This window comes from Sinocyclocheilus rhinocerous, unplaced genomic scaffold, assembly GCF_001515625.1.
Source record: "Sinocyclocheilus rhinocerous isolate Xijiao unplaced genomic scaffold, SAMN03320098_v1.1 scaffold499, whole genome shotgun sequence".
In the NCBI taxonomy this organism is placed as follows: domain Eukaryota; kingdom Metazoa; phylum Chordata; class Actinopteri; order Cypriniformes; family Cyprinidae; genus Sinocyclocheilus; species Sinocyclocheilus rhinocerous.
Window position 1 is genome coordinate 2,077,014 of NW_015637156.1, and position 12,580 is coordinate 2,089,593.

At 35.8% G+C, this 12,580-nt stretch overlaps 1 protein-coding gene and 1 long non-coding RNA gene across 2 annotated transcripts in view; both read left to right on the plus strand.

The window, feature by feature from the left end:
- LOC107748719 (sodium/hydrogen exchanger 3-like) overlaps positions 1–7,151 on the plus strand; it is a 7,906-nt gene extending 755 nt beyond the window's left edge. Inside the window, exons 2-17 of the mRNA XM_016563667.1 lie at positions 1,099–1,401; positions 1,484–1,644; positions 1,737–1,815; positions 1,912–2,089; positions 2,231–2,451; positions 3,299–3,501; positions 3,609–3,698; positions 3,776–3,846; positions 3,944–4,073; positions 4,748–4,911; positions 5,159–5,276; positions 5,351–5,524; positions 5,605–5,653; positions 6,573–6,644; positions 6,779–7,019; positions 7,089–7,151. Of these exons, the coding sequence (XP_016419153.1) occupies positions 1,099–1,401; positions 1,484–1,644; positions 1,737–1,815; positions 1,912–2,089; positions 2,231–2,451; positions 3,299–3,501; positions 3,609–3,698; positions 3,776–3,846; positions 3,944–4,073; positions 4,748–4,911; positions 5,159–5,276; positions 5,351–5,524; positions 5,605–5,653; positions 6,573–6,644; positions 6,779–7,019; positions 7,089–7,107 (2,273 nt within the window). The 3' untranslated portion in view covers positions 7,108–7,151. The remainder of the gene's footprint in view (positions 1–1,098; positions 1,402–1,483; positions 1,645–1,736; positions 1,816–1,911; positions 2,090–2,230; positions 2,452–3,298; positions 3,502–3,608; positions 3,699–3,775; positions 3,847–3,943; positions 4,074–4,747; positions 4,912–5,158; positions 5,277–5,350; positions 5,525–5,604; positions 5,654–6,572; positions 6,645–6,778; positions 7,020–7,088) is intronic.
- The window catches only part of LOC107748721 (uncharacterized), a 13,822-nt gene extending 1,313 nt beyond the window's left edge, over positions 1–12,509 (plus strand). Inside the window, exons 2-3 of the long non-coding RNA XR_001640958.1 lie at positions 11,207–11,217; positions 11,318–12,509. This is a non-coding gene — a long non-coding RNA (uncharacterized LOC107748721). The remainder of the gene's footprint in view (positions 1–11,206; positions 11,218–11,317) is intronic.
- Positions 12,510–12,580: the final 71 nt, after the last annotated feature.

Below are 12,580 nucleotides of genomic sequence, written 5' to 3' on the forward strand. Positions count from 1 at the left end.
GGGGAGCAGTAGCTCATTTGCATTTAAAGAGACAGGCCCGAAAAACAGTGTTGTTTCTGCTTCCACTCAAAATAGGCATTTTCAAAATGATATTATAAATGAGCTGTGGAGTATTTTGAGCTGAAACTTCACAGACACATTCTGGGGACACCAGAGACTTATATTACATATTGTAAAAAGGGGCATAATATGTCTCCTTTAAAGTTTGATCTGAAGTTGATGTCATTTTTGAATGAAAGGCTGAATTACAGTTCAGTTCAGTTCTGAGAAGGAAGAAGATCTCTTTATGATTACCTTGAACTAGGAAGTTTAATAACAATGCTGTGTAACAAATTCAAATTGAGTACAATAGCTGTGGAAGCTCAAAGAATCACATAAAATAATGATAAACATATTGCTACTCATGTAAATGGATGATAATGTAGCACAAGTCCTGTGATTAACATGGTTAGTTTTGGTATTCTTATCCTGCTTATTTTATCAGTATAGAGAGATCAGTATCTGTTCTTTCCTCAAGTGTTGTTAATGTTTGGGATGATTTAAAAAATACATATTTTCTGGTTTCATCAGTTTGATGTTAAGTACAGTACGGATGCTTCTATAAGAAAGAGGATGAAAACTAGTAAAATAATATGTGCTGTTGTTATTACTAAAAGTTTTAACAAAGTAAAAACTTGATCCAGTATGATAATCATAAAAGAATCCTGTTAGTTTTACATTTCATTACTGATGCATTAAAAAAAAAAAAAAAATCAGAAAATCTACTGGCACTATAAATTTGGTGCACATCATCAGGCAAATGCATGAATGTAAATGTAAATGTATAACTGGTATGTCTTTTTAAAATGCATAACCATTTTGCATCATTTTTGGGCATTGCTCATGACAGTTACATCTTGTGAATATAAGATTTAAAGTTTACAAAACATACTTCTGAGAAGATGCCCCAAATGACATCAAATACCAATCTTAGGGAGCGCCAATGTTAAAACAATCATTAACTTTAATATGCATCATATTAACCTTATCCACAACTTGAACATTACTGGCTACAAAAGTTGCGATCTGTTTTCTCTCTGTCTCTCCCTCTCTATCCAGTGATTGAACTAAACCATCATGTCACCAGTGTGATCCCAGAGAGTGGTCTGCTCATCATCCTGGGCTTTATTTTGGGAGGAATCGTCTGGGGAGCAGACAAGGCACAGACTTTCAAACTGCTTCCTCCCACGTTCTTCTACTACTTGTTGCCCCAGATCATCTTGGATGCCAGTTACTTTATGCCCAACAAGCTATTTTTCAGCAACCTGGGTGCCATTCTCATTTACGCCATCTTCGGAACATGCTGGAACGCAGCTACAGTGGGCCTCTCGCTCTGGGGCTGCTATGAGGCTGGAGCGATGGGTACATTTATTTATAATAAAAACCTTTATTTTTAAGAATGTAGAGGATACCGAAATAATTTGCCAGTTTCTATAATCATCAGGTAACTTGGACATCGGTCTCCTGCAGTTTCTATTGTTTGGCAGTTTAATCGCCGCGGTGGATCCGGTGGCCGTGATTGCAGTGTTTGAAGAAGTGCATGTGAATGAGGTGCTCTTTATTCTGGTGTTTGGAGAGTCGTTGCTTAATGATGGCGTCACAGTGGTGAGTCTCAATTTCCTCAAATGCTCTAAATGCCATTATGCTCACTAGTATATCTATCCGCTTATGTAATCATCTTTTTGCCTCTTTTGTAGGTGCTTTACAATGTATTTGATGCTTTTGTTGCTCTTGGAGGCCCAAAGATTGACGCCGCAGAGATTTTTAAGGGCATATGTATGAATATTCAACTCTACCCCCCATTCATAATGATAAACATAGCAATATTCTTTATTTTTTCACTTTAAACCAACCAGATTCATTTATTTACAGTTTCATTTGTTGTGGTGGCATTTGGAGGCTCGTTTCTTGGCGTTGTGTTTGCCATCCTGCTGTCCCTGCTGACCAGGTGCACCAAACACATTCAGATCATTGAAGCTGGCTTTGTCTTTGTGGTGGGCTACCTGGCTTACCTGACAGCAGAAATGCTCTCGCTCTCTGCAATACTTTCGTAAGAGTCTCTTGAACAATGCAACACATATAGAGAATGTACAGTAATACAACACCAGTACTGCAGGAATTTACTCTCAATGCACAATGTTTCTAAGCAATTAATTCAGCTCATGGAGAAGAATGCCTTTCTGTGTCACAGAATCACCTTCTGCGGTATATGCTGTCAGAAATATGTGAACGCCAACATGGATGAGAAATCGGTCACTACAGTTCGTCATGCCATGAAGGTGCTTGCAAACGGCTCAGAAACCATGATCTTCGTATTCTTGGGTGTTACAGCCATTGATACAGAGATCTGGATTTGGAACACAGGTTTCATCCTCCTCACCCTCCTCTTCGTCTTTATATACAGGATCATAGGTGAGTGCAGTTGTGGCCTATTAAAACTTTTTGTAAAAACATTTTATTGAATATTATTCAATTGATAATCCACTCTAGTAAATACCATTTTTGTCCACAACATTCGATTATATATACTTTTTATAATTACAAAAATCTGTTTATATGTATTTTTCAAGTATAAATATATTGTAAATTCAAATCACAATAAAAAATACGCAAATAAAAAATAAATTACACAGATGGAACAGACACAACTAGATCATTGTGGCTGTAATCAGTCACTACCTCATTTGTAATGCAAAAGTCGCACAGTGGTAAAAAACATTCAAACATGCAATATAACAGCAAATTCCCATAGCACACTTCACTATAAACACTTACCCAAACCTGTTGTGCACACCTTTTCTGAATGGTAAAGTTTTGCAGTATAAACCTTTTTAGTCTGTAATGACACTGCTGCATGCTAGGTAATGGGCCTTGCTAATATATTCATTCTCAATCAACTAAATCATAAACTTATAATAAAATATTCATAATAATTTGAGTTTTCAGAGAAGCCAAAATCAAAAGTTTAAGAGACCTATGCTCATTGTAACATTCGTTGGTCGTGCTTGACAGTCAAGATGAACTGATCCACTCATTACAAAAAAGAAAGAAAGAGCAGTGTTTATTTTATTTTTTGTTTTTTAATAGAAAAATCATATCTCAAACGTTCACAAATATTATTTGAAATAATTATGCTTGAGATGTAAAAAAGAATAAAACATTTAAAATCTCCCTCACATTTCAAAGATTTCTCTTTCAAAGAATGCCTCTTGGATGTGTTTTTATGATATGTTTAGGAATGTTTGTTTTATATTTGCAGGTGTTTTCTTGCTCACCTGGATGTTGAACAAGTTCAGATTGGTTCCCATCGAGGTCATTGACCAGGTTGTAATGAGCTACGGTGGCCTGCGGGGGGCAGTGGCGTATGGACTAGCAGCCATGTTAGACGAAGACAAGATCCCAGAGAAGAATCTGATGATTAGTACCACACTCATTGTGGTGTATTTCACTGTCATTCTTCAGGTTAAAACCCTATCACTCTTATCACAACTATGAGACTCTAAATGCTTGGATTATTTTGTACGTCCTACCTAACCTGTAGTGGTTATGTCTATGTGGTTTCTTTTTAGGGACTAACAATGAAGCCATTAGTTCAGTGGCTCAAGGTCAAAAGAGCAGCTCATTCAGACTTGAAACTTATTGAGAAACTAAACAATAGGGTAACTATTTGACAGTATCCATTTATGTGTTCATTTTAATAGTTATAGAAAAAGTTATATAAATGGTGTCTTTATAGGCATTTGACCACATACTAGCAGCAGTGGAGGACATTTGTGGACGTATAGGAGATAACTGGTGGACCAGAGGGTGTGTTTTCCTCAGTTCTGTGGATATACTTAAATATTAATAAAAAAAAAATATATAAATATATGGACACACATGTCTACTTTGATCTCTCTCCCAGTTGGAACAGGTTTGAGGAAAATTATATCAGCTGGTTATTGATGAAACCTAAGGCCAGAAGGAACAGAGACTACCTATTTAGTATCTTCCACAAACTCAATCTGGAGGATGCTGTTAACTACGTCAGTGAGGTAAGAGCATAGATTGGTGTTATACATTGCATAATATTGTCATTTGTTTGGTTATCTCAAACTGCATGTGTTTCCTGTAACAACAAAGTTTACAATAGTTCTGTCATGACAACTCTCAGAGGGCATGGTAATGTACATGACAATGTTAGTTAATGTATTTGGTCTTGGCGGGATAGATCTGCTACGTTGCTCCTGCGGCAGAGCAAATACTGAGACTTGCTACTGCCAATACATCCACAACATGCTGCTGTGAGCATGTAAGAAATACTGCTGCTGCACATATAACATATATGATAACCTCCATAACATAGCCTACATGATCACCCCATAGCAGATCTATACAGGTGGAGCTGGGGAAGGTGGAGGGTTTTCTGAAGTGTGCTGCAACTGTTACCACAAGCATTAGCCAAACATTTGAATGCTGAGCAGTGAGCTCATTGGCTAAAGATACAGGAGAGAACCAATCAGCTGTGACATGTGATAATGATGTCATTATGTCATATTGAGTTAGATCTATCGGACTGCGCCATTTAGAGTTTCATGCCAGAACTTTGTATTTTCACATACGATCATAGTGAATATAGTGATTGCAATGCAATCCATGTGCTGCTTGTGTACTATCAACAAAAAAAGCTCATGAGAAATGTATGTAACCTCTTTCTTTCTTCATGTAGGGTGAACGTCAAGGATCTCTGGGCTTCATTCGTAGTGATGAAGCAGCCAATGTAGATTTCAAAAAACAATTTGGTTCAGAATTTACAGATGTGATGCCTGATATAATGGTTGATATGTCAAATTACGAGCTTGAAATCGAAAATTTTTCAGCAACCTCCATTGTGTAAGTGAACTGACTGTTTAAATCACATTTAAACACAATTGTGTAATTAATGCATCAGTTGTAATCAATCGTAAAACAGTTATGAGTAATGAAAGAGAGGGATAATCACTGTTTTGACAGAGATTTACATACAAGACTAAGAATCTTTGCAGGGGTTACAAAGCCAAAAGTGCTCAAAATTGACAAATAAATTCCTAAATGGCAAGATGTGGCAATAATGAAAATGGTTTTGTCTCTTGTAAATTAGAAAAGACACTATTCCCTCTGTATCCCTGGACATCCATGGGCAAGACAGGAAAAATGCGGTGGACGACATCAATGCCCATCATCTTCTACAGCAGCACCTGTACAGGAGCAGAAAGAATGTATGAATCGCTCTCACAGACACGTATACAGTTTGCATCTCATTTGACCCATAATTTTCTCTCTTTCTAAGCAGCATCGTCACAAATACAGTCGCAGTCACTTCAGCATCAACCAGAGTGAGGACGAGGTGCAGGAGATCTTCCAGAGGACCATGAGGAGCCGCCTCGAGTCCTTCAAATCAGCTAAGATGGGTGTCAACCCTGCCAAAAAAATTACAAAGCACCACAAGAAGGAGCTTACACACAAGGTAAGAGACTTTCATGATGCCTCTTTCACCTGGATTGCTCAATTATAGTATTGCATCTCTCAATTTATACATATTTTCAGATGGCTAATGGACACCCAGACGGTACAGGCCATCTATATGGAGATGAAGGTAACAATATTTTATATTAGCCTTTTATTAGTATTTATGACACAGAGCAGCTAGCTAAATGTAATTAATTTGAAATAAATATTAATAAAATAAATAAATAAATAAATACATATTATAATAAATTTAATAATAGTGTAAATAAATTTTTAAAATAAAAATGGAAAAAAATGAATATATATATATATGCACTGAAATATGAAATAAACTATATAATGAAATAAAAAATACATAAAGATAAAAGTAGTTCAATAATTCATAAGTTATATTTAAATCATAATAAATTATATGTATACATTTATAAATTAATAAATGTATATTTTTTCCAAGTGTATTTGTAATACAAATGTAATTAAGTATTTGCTTTTAAACATAATGAAATAAAAAAAATCACATACAAAGTTGTAGTTAAAAAAAATTAAACATAAACCTCCTCAACATGATTTCCTTTTGAGTAAATGATCCGTTTCCACTATTTTCCACTATTTATTTATTAAACTTTTCTGCTCTAATTATCATTCTTTGACAAACAGTGTTGGGGAGTAACTAGTTACATGTAATGGCATTATGTAATTTAATTACAAAATAAATGTAACTGTAATCTGTTACTTAGAAAAAAAGTGTAATTAAATTACAGTTACTTATGAAAATGTTAGCGATTACAAAGGGGGTTACATCGGAATATGTTCTGCAAAAAGCTAGGATATGTAAAGCCATTTAGTAAAGTAATGCTATTCTAATGCTTTTTATTGGTTCTCTTATTTGAATTTGCAGCACACCACGTCTGCCAATTACATCAATCCACATTATCGCTGAACACTTTAGGCTGCAACCTGTCTGTCTTTTAAATAGGGTAACTTAAAATCTGTAACCTATTACATTTCCAAAGTAACCCTCCCAAAGCATGATTTTGTGTTTTTAGTTGACAGTGCTGTGGGGAGTGAGACTGGTGCTATCCGTGGTACTTTCATGAGAGACACGTATACAGTGGGAGGTAAGAAAAGGGTCTGAACAGATGTTGTTTTGTATATAAAATCTATAGGCCTACAATATAGTTTGCATAAGTACCATATTTGCATAAGTAAGAAGTTGAATGTTTGTCAATGTTTCTTTCATATCTCATTGAAGCTGGCATAGAGAATCCAGTATTCTTGCCAGATATGGACAGTCCCACTCACAGCAGCCTTCCCTGGCTAATGGAGACTGAGGCTGTCGCACCTTCCCAGAGGGCCCAGCGACGCCTGCCCTGGACACCCAACAGACTGCGACGTCTTGCACCCATGAGGATCAGCACCTGCTCCACAGACTCCTTCCTGATGGCTGATCTGGAGGAACATGAGGAACAGCCCCAAACAGACCATGAAGAAATGTGAGTTTACACATACTTATCTGAAAAAATTCAGACATTGTTACTGACCATGTGTTTTTATGACTACAGACGACCAGCCTTTGACTAGATACTTCAGGGCAATAATGCGGCATGTCACAAAGCACATCCACAGGCATGGAAGCATGTGTCTACAGATTTCAGGCCAAACCTCCAAAAAAAAACACGGTGGAACTGGAGAATAGCTGCAGGATATTCCACTGAAATGAAACAGCGTGGACCAAAATCTCATGGATGTTCCCATGGAATCCATTTAGGGCAACATATTCATGTACTATTGAGTGCGTACAGCAGTAGAAAAAGAAAACGAATGCTTTCAAAGTTTTCCAAGTGACGCTTCTGCCTTTTCCAAATTTTATATGATTTTTAAAATGTAAACACCTTGTGAAATGGTTGGTCAAAAAGAGTTTCCTACATGTGCTGACATATTTCCCATTGCAAAAGGAAACTTGGGCTTTAAAATAGCCAATAACCTTCAGTTTACACCACAGCCATGATGAACATTATTCGCTATGCGCTATCTCTAATCGGTTTTAACTGCTGAACTTTTTTTGGGGTCAACTTTTAGGACTAAACTAGATTATTATAGATGGTCTCAAATCTAACAGACACTAACAATAAGCATCTAATTTTGATCTTTAACACTGTGTTGGGGGAAAGGTTGAGAATGTGTTTTGTGCAATAATGCTTATGTAATATTATGGAAGCTTGTTTCTGCCACAGAATGAAAAAATAAATTAAAAAAAGGAATTGTGATTACTTTTACTCAATACCTATTTTTTTTCTCAGAATTGCAAGATATAAACATCTTGCAATTCTGACATTTTTTTCCTCAGAATTGAGAGTTTATATCTCACAGTTAAGTCTGCGAGAGTCACAATTACCTTTTTTATTTTATTATCCCATTGTGGAAACTGCTTCCATATAATGTAGCAAGGGAAAAGCCATGTAGGCTTTTGTAAGATCCAGCTTGTAGTTTCATTTCTCTACAAGGCAGATTCTTCCCTGCATCGCAATGTGCAACTAAATTAATAAGGAAGGAATTAAGTAAATTTGATATAAAGATAGTTTTCACTCATATAATTAATTTTAGACTGTATGTGAGTGAATTGAGGTGGTAACTGTTACAAACTATGTTTGTGTATGGAAAAGGTCATATTTTAAATCAATTGATTGTATCTTTCATTCAAATAATATATTTCTCGGGGACATTGTTCTTTCCTTTGTGGGATTAATAAAGTATTTATCAACATTTCTATTTATCTAATCTACTGTTAGCCATTCTTACTTCAATCTACATCTGTATACACTTTTATTTTGACATTTTTATTTTTCAGTTGGAGTAATTTTGCTATGTATAATTAATTATATATATATATATATATATATCAATTTTAGTAATATTTCTCATTTACATTTAAGTGAATCATCTAATATTTATATTTTATTGCAAATAACCAACAATTATTTTTAATAGTTAATAACACTGAACTACATACTCCTTTCTTGCACAGTAAACAGAAATGCATGTACATTCAATATTTATTCATATGTGTAATTTTTGTCCAAGACAAACAGTTTAAAAGACATATCCATCAAAGTTTGCATACATACAGCTTTAATTAAAAGATTGACAATTAAATAGAACAACCAAATAAAAAGACCCAATGAAAGACCACAATTAGAAGGGCTGAGATAAAACGAGAGACAAATATATATTTTAAAACTGGACAGTTCTGTTATCATTAATATTATTTCATCACACTTAAACTAAACGGTTATATCAGAGCGCTGAACATCATGTTGCATCACAATGGAAAGACTGCTGACTTTGAAGAATCCTATGAAGCTCCTTCAAGATGAGAAGAAGCTTGCATAGTATGATAAATCTGATACATATTGTGCTGTATTTAATCACAGATACAGATATCCTCATTTTATAATCACCAGATCCTCATGTTAATAAATGTAACAGTTGGATCCGTGAAGTTCATTTATGAAAAAGTGTCTAAAACTGGAATTTAAGCCAAATATTAGTGACATTACCAATTCCATTATTGCTATTTCATCACGTATAGAGAACACAGATTTGTCTTGGTTGTTAGAAATGGTTTGAAGACAAAAAACAATAAAGGGAAAACATCACTTGGGATGAATTTCCAGGCTTCTTTTTGAATAGCCTGACTGGTCAGTGCTTGATCTATTAGTTTTGCAGTGCCAAATCCTTACAAAAAGTAGCAATAACCTTTGTAGAAAGTTTGGTCCAGAGACCCTGTAACTGGCAAGCTCAGTGATTTAATGTGTTCTTGGCGAAAAAAGAAGCACAATCACACCCACACATACAGTTTTAACACTCTTGAACACACATTATACAGTATATCATATTAATATAACTTCATATAGGCTGGTTGGGCCCTTAAAAATGTCGTATTTTACCTGTCTGAGAACAGCACCATCAGAAAAGGCACATTCCACTAACTCGTCTGCCCAAAGGATGAATCTTCACCTCAGCAAAGTCAGAAAAATAACCTCAAGCAGCAAATACTCTAGGCTTGAGGAAAACAGTTTATCACTTTAATTCAGACACAATTAATATGAGTTCAAGAGGGCTTGACGCCTACAGGCATTTTTAAATGTGCTTGTGTGTGAATCATCCTGTTTTTAATCAACTAAATGGAAATGTTTTAGGCGGTACCTTCATGTTTAAGTCAATAAAAGCGAGAGGACTGAAGGTTCATCCCTTTGTGAACTACATAATTTCGCTCATAAATACCATAGGACAATGCAGAGACACTCACAAACGACTTTTTCTTCGAAAAACAAGACGAGACGAATCTACTAGTCAATAGTCTATTGCATATTAGCCCAATTTATATTAGTCACTATCATGATTAAGATCACTATTACCATCTTTTGCTTATCTTTCATAGACTTTGTTAGCAAAAATAATTGATGTGCATTATGCAGTTCCGTTATTTAAAAATATACAAATATACTTCTCCTCTGAATTAAAAATGCTTTAAGGTATCCGCAGTCCAGCTTTAAGTCAAGGGGTAGAGAGGGTCGCGTCACAGTTTCAGTGGGAGGTGCCATTTAAGCCACACCCACCAACTCAAATAGCCCCACCTACAGGACTTTTTTAGCGATTTATTCCGTGGCAACTTCAGAAGGCTGTATAAGTGGTCACCTAAAGCCAAACATGCATACGGTTGAAGGTTCTACTAATCACTCCCCGTATTCAAGTAAGTTCAAATGCTGGTAGCGGCAGAGAAGTAACAGTTCTCAACACATCGAAACAAATGAAAAAGAGCACCGAAGCCATTTGACATTAGCGCAAATTTTATTTTTTCCAGAACTAAACTCCAGTTAACTCGCTAAAAGTGACATTTTATTTAAACTGTTTGGATATAATATCATGTGGGTTTGGTAATTCGCAAAAAAACTCGAAAAATTAGCGAGCTAACCGAACATCACACTCTGAAAAAAATCCAAACAAGGCTCTAAAGATCTACATTTTTCACCATACATTAAAAAATGATAACATTTTCGCAGTAAATGCGGAGCAGACACATTAGCGAAGTTAACATCCCCGAATTACAGCACCACACCTCTTAGCACCTTGGGCGTTTCGCCAAATCCGAGACGGACAGCTTTTTAAGTGCAGCAAAATATTTGTCAGTCATTTCTCAGAATCTCTCTTGTTCTCTCTCCACATATAAAAGCAGATGTAGTTTATGTAAAATAGCAGCTACACTGGTCAACACATATTTGTGGCTATAGGGCAGAAAGACCACAGTGCCATTCACATTAAGGGTGATGTGAAAGTGTGCCAGAGGCCATGGAGTTAACAAATATAACCCTCCACCTACCCTACTGCAATCCAAACGCCTTTACTCAATACTCCCTGCTACCCCCGTTTTCCGAGGCACATCGGTTTGGTCTGTATGGAATGCAGCTGAATATACAGGGGCTGTAAACACGCAGGGGTTTGAAGAAAAGAGGTAAAAAAAAAAAAAAAAAAGTGTCTGAAAGTTCAAAAGAATGTTTGAAAATTCAAACAGAATGTGTGAAAATGTAAACTTGAAGTTCAAATTAAAGTTTGAAAGTTCGAAATGCAATTTAAAACCTCAAAAGAGAATGTCCAAATGTTTAAAAGAAAGTTCAAAAAGAGCTTTTGAAAGTTCAAACGTTCAAAAGAATGTCTGAGAGTTCAAAAGACAGATTGAAAGTTCAAAAAAAAGTCCAAAGTTTAAAAGAAAGTCCAAAAGAAAATGTCCCAGTACTTGGTTTATTCAGTTTTATATTAGTTCAACTATTCAAATTGCCCTTAACAACAAAAAGACCTTAATAACAACCATTTCAATAGCTAAATACCTGTCCAACCTATGTACACGCCACTTACTTTAAATATATATTTAAAAATACCCCAATAGAATTGCGTTTTAGGGATATTTCCTACAAAACAGGCACTTTGTCTCATTACATTTTACATGAAAGGTTTGTCCAAGATCTCTTGACAGCAAACTGATTCTTTCCCATAAAACATACCCATGAGAGTATCCATCTCCTCTGTAAACGCAACTCAGCATTCTAGCCTTAAAACACATCATCCATTTCAATTCAAGTTCTCTTACACAATGCCACATACAACAAAACTTTTTTGTGTGTGTAAATTAAAGCATTCACTCATAAGGTACGGTTTGCATTGTATAATGAAAGTCTACGACAGAGCCGTCAATAATTGGCTTATTGCACTAAAAGGCTTATGGGACAGTGTTTGTCAGAGTTCACAGGGCTAAAACGCGAAATAAAGAAACTGATAAGATAAACAGATCATTTCCAGATGCGCTATTGACAAATGCAAGTTAAAAGCAACATTATAAATAAGCTCCGAGATCATAAGTCAGAATGAAATGTCGCACTCAAAATGAATGAGGCACAGAGACAGTTGACTATGTGGAAACTTTTTGCCAACCCTTGAGTTTCAAAGTTCATCTTTTGTTGATTCTGCAGTCCTTAGCTAATCTGTCACCTCTGCTTAATGAGCGAGCCGAAGAGAAAGCCGTCAGGAACCGCAAGGAACCAATAGTTCAATGGTAGGCGCAATATTTTCCAGACAGCACATGGACTAGAAAGTTAAAGCATCACAGAGGTATATAGAATCATTTGAAAGACTGTGAAATTGGAAGAAAAGAGGTGCCTCCAATGTTCAAAAAGCAGAATAAGACATGGACACATGGGAAATGAGATGTAAAAGAACAAATATGGATTTCCGACTAGTTGGAATGAAATGGAATGACATTTCAGTTGTCTTTTTTGCAGATGCTAGATAAGATTTTGCTGGAAAAGCATGATTTACTAGTAAAATATCAAGAATGGTTTCAGATTAGCGCAGCAAATGTCCCGAGCAGTGATCCTCAAATCTGGCTCGCGAGATCCACTTTCCTGCAGAGTTTAGCTCCAACCCCGATCAAACAAACCTAGCTGTGATTTTCTAATGATCCTGAAGACATTGATAAGCAAACTCAGGTGTGTTTGATTAG